Raw genomic sequence first — 11,246 nt, forward strand, 5'->3', positions numbered from 1 at the left:
GGAATTTACAGATTAAAAATAAAAAGAAACAAACCAAACAAATGCAATGTGTGAACTTCCTTTGGCTCTTCACTCACAAAAATTAACTTTATATATTTAAAAGTTAAAAGACACACACACACACACAAACTTTTCTTAAACAGGGGAATTTGAACATTGAATGACTATTGGACAATATGAAGGAATTAACGTTGATTTTTAAATCCAAGGTAATGAAATTGTGTGTGTTTAAAAGTTCTTATATTTTATATATTAAAATATTTATAAACAAAATAAGTTGATACCCTGGAATTTCCTCAAAGTAATTTAGGGGGTATATATGGGAAGAAGTAAGTTGGGTAATATAGGTGAAATAAAGTTGGCCATTAGTTAGTTGAAGCTGAGTAATGAGTACATGGCAGCTTCTTATATAATTCTCTCCAATTCTGTATTTCCCCTAAAAACAAGTGAAGGGAAAAATCAATGGGGATGACTCAACCACCCTGGTTGACTTCCAATGCCCCAACTTGAGCTGCACACCCACAGTCACACCTCTGGACCTTGGCTCCTGCCCATCCACCCTGGACTTTGGCTCCTGCCCAACCACTTTCTTGCTGTTTGACCACACTGAAGCCTTTTATTGAAAGGCCTCTCTATTTTTCTCCCCATGTCTCGGATACCTTCAGGCTTCAACTCCTGTCTTTAGTCCAGACCCCATGTTTCAGTACTTCTCTAGACCCCCATCATTGACTCTCCCGCCCTCTTGTTCTTGTACTACACCTAAATGCAAAGCCTGCACCTAAACTAGCCTATCTAGTCACTGTTCTCTCTTCTTGCACCCAAACTACAGCAGACTTCCTAAGGAAAGATTCCATATGCCAATCAGAACCCCAGCAGCTTAATTTTCTCAAACTTCAGTGAAACCCAACACTGTGGAACAATCCTTGAGAGTGATCCTGTGCCCTCTGCTGATCATCTCAAAGAGTCTCCTTTCATCTCAAAGCCCCATCCTGCCCATTTACTCAGCACTCTCAAAAGATAGCTAATCCTTCACCAAGAAAAGTACAACCACCAGATTCAAACTCCACCAACTTCCTCCATTCCAAATTGTAAAATTCTCCCCATCTTCTGCTACTCTTTCCTTAGTGTGTCTTGTTCCACAGGAAGAGATGACTCAGTTGACTTGTGTTCTGGAAACTACTTCTTTCACCTCTTGAGGGAAGTTAAACAATCATTTATTCTTCTTTCAGAATCTTCAACTCTATAATATTTTCAAACACCGTCTCTCGTCCCACCTCCTTCCTCTGGTTCTTTCAATACTTTTACATTTTTTTGAAAAAAAAAACTTCCCTTTTAGCTTTATTTCCTCTTACCTTCTTTACCAAACTACTTGGCACCATTCCTTCTCCAACCCAATGTCATCAGGAGTCTCTCCCCTACTACCTTGGTGAATGCTCCTAAAATCACCAATGTCCTCCAGATGGCCAGAGTCAAGATGTTATCCCATCCTTGTCTTATTTGACCTCTTAAGGAAAACTGATACTAATGGAAAGCACATAGGAGGCACTGAAGAACTTAGAGACAACCCTGAGAATACAGAAAGTAAAACAGGCTATAGCTATGATCAGACATTTGTAGTCTTATACAAGAGACTTTTGGAAAATACATGACAGAAAGTCGAGCCTGGTGGCTCACACTTGTGATCCCAGCACTTTGGGAGACTGAAGCAGAAGCATTGCTTGAGGCCAGGAGTTCGAGACCAGTCTGGGCAACAAAGCAAGTCCTTGTCTCTACAAAAAAATAGAAAATTTAACTGGGCATGATGGCATATACCTATATTTCCAGCTACTTGGCAGACTGAGGCAAGAGGATCACTTGAGCCCAGAAGTCTGAGATTGTGATGAGCATGACCATGTCGCTGCACTCCAGGCTGAGCAACAGGGTGAAAACCTATCTCAAAAAGGAAGGGAGGGAGGGAGAGAGGGAAGGAGGGAGAAAAAAACATGACAGAAAATCTCAGAAACATTCAGATGGTTAGAGAGTCTTCTTAGGAGACAGCACTAGACTCTAATTATAAATTAGTGGTGGATACCTAGGTTCTCAAAAAGACTACAAATAGAAAGGACTACTTAGCGTAGAAGAGAGCAAAAGCATCCTGTGGTAACCCAGAGAGTCAAAGGGCTTGATGGAAGTATAAAGAAAACCTTCATTTTATCACTGTTGCTTGAATCTAAGAATAAGCATAAATTCATGTATTAAACATGTAATTTAAAATAAGTTAAAAAGAAAAGATTCTAGTAAAAGAAGCCAAGAACCAAGAGTACATTTTATATAGTTTCATACATATGAAATCAAGAAGAGGCAAATCAATCTATCATGAAATAGGTCAGAATAGCTGTTACCCTTGGGTCGTACAGAAGGAAGAAGACATTAAGGGAGCCTTCTGCGGTGCTGAAAAGTTATAATGTCTTGAAGGGAAAAGGGTTGTTTCACGCGTATGTGCAGATGCAAAAATTCACCAGACTCTAAACTTACTTTCATGTAAATTTTATCTCAATTTAAAATTGACCAGGTGTGGTGGCTTACATCTGTAATCCCAGCACTTTGAGAGGCTAAAGCAAGAGGATTACCTGAGCCCAGGAGTTTGAGACCAGCCTGAGCAATAAGGAGAGACCTCATCTCTATAATAAAACAAAAATTAGCCAGATGTGGTGACACACCACATGTGGTAGTCCCAGCTGCTTGTCAGACTGAGGCAGAAAGATCACCTGATCCCAGCTGGTCAAGGCTGCAGTAGCTATAATCAAGCCACTACACTCCAGCCTCGGCAATAGAGTGAGACTCTGACTAAAAAAAGAAAAAAAAATAGGAGGATATACATTTTCCAAAATGGGGGGGGAAGCTGTGAATTGGCAACATCACTCCTAATCCCAAAACATGTTTTGTCCCAGTGAAACTAGTTCATAAAATATTCAAATTACACAGTTGAGATCCTGCACTCTGATTCCAGGCTTAACAAACAAATTTCATGATTCCAATTTGACTTCTCAGGTGGTTTACTCACCTAATCTACTCATGTGACTATGACCATGAACTTGGCCCCTGGATGCTTTCATTATTGATTAATAAATCAGCATTCTGGCCTGGAGAGTTCAGTCTCCAGAAACTCACTTGATGCTTGACCCCAAAAGATCCCTTTAAAAATAACTTGGCGAGACCTCAACTCTACAATAAAATCAAAAAGTTAGCCAGGTGTGGTAGTGCGCGCCTGTAGTTCCAGCTACTTGGAAAGCTGAGGTGGAAGGATCGCCGGAGCCCAGCAGGTCGAGGCTGCGGTGGCCGGGAGCATGCCACTGCACTCCAGTCTGGGCAGAGTGAGACTCCAACTCAAAAAAAAAAAAAAAATGTGCTCCTTTCCTGACTCTGCAAGGTTTACCTAGCGAGACCTCCCAGAAGTCAGTCAAATCTGCCATCCCCTGACAATGTCTCACTTTGACCATGCTCTTCCAAGATAGGGTGACTGGTGTCGGGAGATGGGAGGGGTGTCGGGCTTCACAAGCTCATCCCTTCTGTACCTTTCCTTCTGCCATGGCTCCCGCTGAGTTTTCACCGTTTTTCATCTTATTCAGTCCAGCTGTCTTGGTTGCCTCTGCTTTCTGTTCACCCCACCTCCCTTTCCTCTGCCATGCAGAGACCACACCTGCTTTGACTTTTTCAATAGTGCCTTAGTGCTCCATGGTCAAGCTCAAACACTGTACTTAGCTGAGGTAACAGTTTTACTTAATCTGTGGCTACCTCACCCCCACGCCCACTACTTGCATACATTCCTCTTCATTCATTATTGTTCTACATGGTAGCGTGATTGAGATTTTGGGTGGGACAATTCTTCATTGTGCAGAACCATCCTGTGCATTCCAGTGGGCTGAGCATTCTATTGAATGTCTGCAATATGTCACCCTCAGACATCGTGACAACTAAACATGCCTTTGGAAAGTTCCAAATAATCCCTGCTGCCACCTTTCCAACTGGCTACCTCCTACTGATCCTTCATACCGCAAGCATTGGACTTCATACAAAATTACCTTCTTCTTAGGTAAAGAATATCAAATAATGTGGCTCAACAAGTATTATTTCTTCTAGAAGTCCTCCTCAATGATGCCCAGTGCTTACCATCATGTAATAGTTCATTTGCTTGTTCCTCCCTTCTGCCACATTGCTCAGTCTTAATTATCTAGGAGCAAGTCACCAAGTCCTAAATCACTTTATCTCTCTAGCACTTGGCTCAGTGCCTGGCAAATAATAGGTCTTAAACCTGTGTTTGATGAGGCAACAAACATGATATTGAGCATACTTTCCCTGATGATTCAGTGTTACTATTTCTGGGCACTGAGATGCTCTCGGGGCATAATGAGCCACTTACTCTTTTTTGGCTCCTCATCAAATGACCCACTTTATGAATCTGTGTGTCTGGATTTTGCATTGTATCATCAGTATTCCTGCCCCCAGTGATCCTTCGTGCCCTTTAGAATCAGAGGCAGACCATCTGGAATACTGTGTCAAGGCATTCCATGACCTTTGGTGCATAAATGTAGTGACAGTAACTGTGTTTGTGCAGGGTCCTTTTATTCTATTGCTTGTCCCTTGCTAGGCTTCATACATTTGAAGTCAGCCCTCTGGTTAGTGAAGCAGCCAGTTTTTAAGAACCCTCTAAATAATCATTTTCCCTTTGAAAACTGCTTAAAGATGGTTCAGGAGGACATTAAAGTAGAAAAATATCCCTATGTTGAGATGACCATTCCTAGAATCCAGGGTAGAGACAGAATGATGGATTAAGTGATTTCTTAAGGTATTTTCTAAATGGTTGTTATGCCCCTGTGGTCACAAAGTATATGAGCACAGTTTTTCATTTAAGAAAAGTTGGGTTTTTTTAAAATCAATGAACACTGAGTTATAAATCTCAGATACAGGATATTTTTTAATTTTTAGTTTGGATGACTTTGAATAAGAAAAAAAAAATCTTTCCAAGGACAGAAATGAAGGGAAAAGCTAGACAGAAGAAAACAAGAAATTAAATTTTTCAGAAAACGTTTATATTTTCTGTCTTTAAATGTTTTCAATACACATCATAATAAAAGATATATAATTCAATCAACAAACAAGTTTTTTGGTTTTTTGGTTTATTTTCAATATTTGTCTTATTTTTCTCTTTGATATGGTAATTACAACTTAGGAGACAAACTATATAAACAGAAAAATATTAAATGACTTTTTAAAAAAATTAGTTTGTTGCTTGCAAGAAAGTCCATATAATCTTCTTCCCCAAAACATAATTTTATACCTTGCATTATACTAAATAGCTTATGAAAAATTAGTATTAAATATCTAAACACAGAAAACCTACAGCTGTAAATAATTTAAATAAAATAGAGTTTAACTTTAACATGATGCTTAAACAAAGCAAACTATGATGCAATATGAATCAACTTCATCAACTGGACAAGCTCAAAGAAGCACAAACCAGATAAGTGCTAACCACAAGGATGTGCAAGTGAAAGCTCTAACCCCAGCTAGGTTCTATTATATGTTCTTGGGCTGTGTCCAATTCCATTCCAAAAGAGCAACCATTTTTACATCTTCTTGACTCTTTGGCTGTAAAGAGAAAAAGGAGAAAAGTGTAAGCAAAGACAAGGCGACCAGATAGTGGAAATGGCTTTGATACCTAAAGGTTGTTTCATATGCCCTTAATCTCATCTCAGTGTGCCAATCAGCTCAGAGTCCATAGGAGGAAACCGAGGTTTGAAAAGGACAGGTCTTGGCTGGGCTCAGTGGTTCAGCCTGTAATCCCAGCACTTTGGGAGGCCAAGGTGAGTGAATTGCCTGAACCCATGGGTTCAAGACCATTCCGGGCAACTTGGCGAGACCTCGTCTCTACAATAAATCAAAAATTAGCAGGGCACGGTAGTGTGTGCCTGTAGCTCCCCAGCTACTTGGAAGACTAAGGCAGAAGGATCACTGGCCCAGCAGGTCGACGCTGGGGTGACCTTGAGTGTGCCACTGCACTCCAGCCTGGGTGACAGAGTGAGACTCCAACTCAAAAAAAAAAGATGGGTCCTGTCCAACATAGCTCATTAGTAAAAGAAACAGGATATAAACTCTTATCTGGTATCTCCAAGTTCAGTGTCTATGACACACTGACCTCAGATGCCTTTTGTCCTTTGATAAAATGTTACTCTCTATTATACCAGTGTAAATCAGAACCATTGATCTCTTTTTAACTATTTTTCAGTTTTTAACAAACAATCAAATGTCAGGTAGTCTTAAACTACATAAATAGGAGGCATCTTTGCAACAAAAATCAAGCAATTAATAACTATCAAATCCATACAGGACTATAATACTTCATGTGAGAAGATGCTAAATTAAAATAATAACAATGATTGTTATTTATAAGTGGAAAATACATTCTTTGTTTTTATAGTCCAATTCAAATTTTCCCTTTAAAAATTCCACAATACTTAGACTAAAGAATCCCAGCAAGCCTGTGGCCCACACCTTTGCACCCTCCTCTTTCCTCAGACATTTGGAAAAAGACTGATTGATTGTCATTGTTCCATACCTGAGGACACGCACAGCTTGTTTCACCCAGAACTGCTTTGGATCTGCACACACAGCTAATCTTTTCTTTGTGTAAAAGCTGAAAAATTAGAAAATTTGATTTGCATTTAATGAAATTTCAGTTATTTTTAGACAGAACATGCACTGGAAATTTTATATTTCAGTTGAATGTTCTACCTACTAAACATTTCAGCTAAAGAAGTGAAATAAAATGCAAACATTTATGCTTCTGATAAAGTTTAATGTAAAATGAAAATGATTCGCTCTTTCTCTGCAATGTAACAAATGATTGTTCAAAAGCAAGATGATAAAGTTCTAGAATTATCATATAAATCTGCTGCTGCTGGTTATATGAAATATGTATGTATCTCAATAATAATTTATATAATTCCAAAATATAATATTTTGTATGAATCAAAAATATTACATAGGGCATTATAATTAGCCTGAGACTTTACTTTCAGTCCCAACATTTTCTGGTAGAAGATGTTCACTTTAAAATATATGTCTTCTGTATTTTCCTGAGGTAGTGTTTTCATAGCCCATAAGTTTATCTCAGAAAGTGAATTTTGTCCTATACTATATTCTTTTTTCTAAAAATCAAAGATTTTGCCTTATCCCAGTCCTAATTAAAGTGAACTTTGAGGTAGATATATATTACTAGGCTATTATTGCCATGTCAATTATTTCTTAAGGGAACTCTAAAAAGACAAACAGTTTTTGTTCCTGAAATGTTCATGTATGCCTGATACAGCTGAATTAAGCCCAATCAACTTACATGATAGCATTGATGTCACAAGCTTCATTGGCCAGTTGCTGTGTGAAGCCCACAATAAATTTAGGATGAAGGACATATTCTGTATATCGGAGACAGCAGTCAAAGTTGCTTGCTGCTAAAAGAGAAGTGAATGGCATTGAGTCCACATGAATAAACTTATCCCATGATTGATATTATAAAATTTCCTCAAGTTGTGAAAAATCTAATGAATCTAATTTATATGGTGAATAAACTATTTAGTGGAAGAGTTTCGATGTCTTTGAAACCTCTATAAGGTCTTTGATATCTGATTTAATATAGTTTCAAGTTGTCTTAAAAAATAATTTGGGTGCTGGGAAGTTTGAGTTCAATAACACAGTTTAGAAACATGTGACTTCTCATAAGTGGGATAGCTTTAGTAAGAAACATAAATTGACAATATTCCATTTCAGTTCACTATAGTCACTCAAGAATATTGGTGCTCCTTCCCCCACCACTTGAAGAAATCCTTATAATCATCCTTCTAAATTCAGAAAAGGAATAAGTTGACAGATTCAATTATCTGACTACTAAATATTGAGAATTGGGGTTACAAAAAAATGTGATTTGTAGATGCTAAAGCACTTTGAAATTGTCATATTAATTAATGGGCATTTTAATTTTGTTTATAAAAATTTAACATGTGCAGTTTCAGGAATGTTCCCGCTGCTAAAAGTGATATACTTCTTAGTAACAAGGCAATACTTGGACACACCCGTAAGTTAAACTACAACCTGGTGTAAAGTAAGAGCTTAATGGTTTCTCAAAGTTGACAAGCCATATCCCCAAGGCCTTGTGGAGATGATGAGGTCAAGTGCCATAATCTGCTTCTAAAGAATGAGTCTTGAACTTTACTGAAACTATTAGTTGGGAGTTGAGAAAGTTGGTTAAGTGAGGGCATTCTCTACATTCCAGAATGATCCCATTTACTGGTAATGTTGCACAATTTGCATCACTCCCAGAAACAGGATTTTGGTTTTATCCTGAAGTTCAGGAGTCTCTAAGATCCCACCACTCCTAAAATCTGCTGGGATTGACAGCAAAGAGCAAATCCTGAAAAGGAGCAGTAACCCCTCTCTCCTCTACTCACCCATAAACTGACAACTTCCATTAGTCTCTCGTACACTTTCTAAAAGACTTCTATCCCCTAGGGACCCCCAGTTGAGCTCAAGGCTTAGGGGAAAATTTAAATAGTTCTTTCCCCTGTGCTAACAGAAAGAGCGATACTTACCTTCTGATTTGCTGCAGAGGTGGAATAGCAGCACTGACATCAAAGCAGCCAGAAGCAGGCTCTTGCTACCACACATAATTTTCAGCTCAAAGAGTAGGTCTGCTCAGTGTTGGGTACCAAATGCTTTGGGAGTGCTGTTATGTTCTGAGAGCAGCCTAGGATGGCTCTACTTATAGCAGATATTGGGAATGTACACAGAAGGCGTGTTCTCACATGGGATTTTCCCCATTGATCAACCTGCCTTATCATGTCATCACAAAGAAAACCCACAAGGAAAACTTCCTGCCTTTCCCTAATGTTGGGAAGGTGTGAAGGTCATGTCGGGAGTGTGGGGACTGAGAAGGAAAGAATCCTGTTGAACCCTTTGCATTTGCAAAGAGGAAAAGCAGCTCAGCCCTGTAGCCTAGAAAAAAGCTTCTGTACAGTTTTAACTTGATCTCTTTTGTCTCTGAAAATAGAGGATTAATAGTGATACAAAGGTCAGCCCCACATAGGAGCATTCCAAGACTTCTATTGTTATACCCAATTTGCTTTCCAGAGCCAATCAAGGAGGGAAAGGCTGAGATAGAATGCCAGGCATACTCAGGTGCACATTTACAATTGCATGGTTGGTATTCATTTGTCTCAAAGAAGACTGAATTTCTAGACCATCACTCAAAGTAGGTAATATAACAATGCTATTGCAGTGTCCTCACTTAGAGTGGATAATACCAGTCCTTAAGTAAGACTCAAACCTCAGCTTCACCTTGTTGATGTCAACTCTTCTTTTTTTTTTTTTTTTTTTTCAGTTGGAGTCTCACTTGGTTGCCCAGACTGGAGTGCAGTGGCTGCTCCTGGCCATCGCAGCCTCGACCTGCTGGGCTCCAGCAATCCTTCCGCCTCAGTCTTCCAAGTAGCCAGAACTACAGGCATGCGCTACCACGCCCGGCTGATTTTTTTATTTATTATAGAGATGAGGTCTCACTGCCCAGGCGGGTCTCGAACCCGCGGGCTCAGGCAATCCACTCACCTCAGCCTCCCAAAGGCGCGGGATTACAGGCTGAGCCATCGGGCCTGGCTCTAAGAATCTTTTATAGATATGTGGCTCTAATCAATACTGCAGCCTAGAAATAATCTCCATCTGCCTTTAACTCTTCATGAGGATATACTTACATAACTAAATACAGAGTCTCAGAAGAGTTGAAGAAAAAAACTATCAGCAGTGGTTAATCAGCAACATAAATGTCAAATAACAGCAATAATAATAATAATGTGAGGGGCACACCTCATCAACAAGGGTACCTGCATAATCAAAATTTGTACCTAACCCTGAATTGTACCCCACCTCTTTAAAATTAAAAAATTTTTAAAAAATAAATAATAGTAATGTAATATGAATCCCTAACCTAAGGTGGTATAGAAAGAACTTTTCACTAGATACAAATAGATTGAAAGTAAAAGGATCCAAAAAAGGTATACTAAACAGTAGACAAAAGAGAGCAGAAGTTGTCATGCCTGTATCAGACAAAATATATTTTTTAAAAAAACAAAAAAATGATTTTTAAAAATAAAGAGGGACTTTCATAATGATAAAGAATTAATTCATCAGGAAAGTACAAAAATATGACCATATGTACACTTAACAGCACCTCAAAATACATGAAGCAAAACTTGACAGAATCTAAGGAAGAAATAGATAATTAAACAATAAATGTTGAGAGCTTTGATAACACATTTTCAATAATTAATTAACAACACAAAGGGTACTTAATTCTAAACCCGCAGAAGTGAGGACCAGTTGGAGGCCCAAACTTCACCTGCACATACATTACATATGTACCTAATCCTGACTTGTATCCCACACCTTTATAATAAAATAAAGTTAAAATTAATTAATTAACTGTTAAAAGTAATAATTGAAACCAGGCATTAATCCCAGCACTTTGGGAGGCTGAGGTGAGAGGATTGCCTGAGCCCAGGGTCTCAAGACCAACCTGGGCAACATGGTGAGACCTCATCTCTATATAAATTAAAAAAAAAAAAAATTAGGCAAATATGGTGGCACATGCCTGTAGTTCCAGCTACTTAGAAAACTGAAATGGAAGGATCGCCTGAACCCAGCTGGTCAAGGCTGCAGTGGCCATGAGCGTGCCACTACACTCCAGCCTGGGCGACAGAGTGAGACTTTGACTCAAAATAATAATAATAATGATGATGATGATGATTAATTTAAAAATTAGAAAATCCACAAAAAATAGAAGTTTTGAACAATACCATAAACCAGCTAGATTTAACAATTATCTATGGGATACTCCACCCAACAATTACGGAATAGGTATTTTTCTCAAATGCCCCAGAACATTTTCCAGAATCCATCACAAACTATGCCATAGAACAAGCCTCAATAAATTTTAAAAGACTGAAATAATATAAATTATGTTTTCAAACCGCAAAAGAATTAAATTGAAAATCAATAACAGAAGGAATTTGGAAAATTCACAAATATATGGAAATGAGACAACTTATTCTTAGATAACCACTGTGTCAAGAAAAGATGAAGAAAATGAATGAAAACACAAACAACATGCCACAGCTGACAGAATGCAGCAAAAGCAGTGCCTAGTGAGAAACATATCTGTAAACACC

At 38.5% G+C, this 11,246-nt stretch overlaps 1 protein-coding gene across 2 annotated transcripts; it reads right to left on the minus strand.

Annotated features, from left to right (window-relative positions):
- Positions 1–5,212: 5,212 nt before the first annotated feature.
- Positions 5,213–8,840, minus strand: CCL20 (C-C motif chemokine ligand 20). Of its 2 annotated transcripts, none has more exons than XM_008074228.2 (4): positions 8,622–8,840; positions 7,373–7,484; positions 6,596–6,673; positions 5,213–5,628 (listed from the first exon to the last, which is right to left on the minus strand). In XM_008074228.2, exons 1-4 carry the CDS (start codon positions 8,695–8,697, stop codon positions 5,607–5,609), a joined length of 288 nt encoding a protein of 95 aa, XP_008072419.1. In that variant the 5' UTR covers positions 8,698–8,840; the 3' UTR covers positions 5,213–5,606. The 2 variants fall into 2 exon arrangements, with proteins under 2 accessions (XP_008072419.1, XP_008072418.1); XM_008074227.2 differs by having other exon boundaries at positions 7,373–7,487.
- Positions 8,841–11,246: the final 2,406 nt, after the last annotated feature.

Source organism: Carlito syrichta, unplaced genomic scaffold (genome assembly GCF_000164805.1).
Source record: "Carlito syrichta isolate Samal-C Ts95f unplaced genomic scaffold, Tarsius_syrichta-2.0.1 Scaffold316380, whole genome shotgun sequence".
Classification (NCBI taxonomy): Eukaryota; Metazoa; Chordata; class Mammalia; order Primates; family Tarsiidae; genus Carlito; species Carlito syrichta.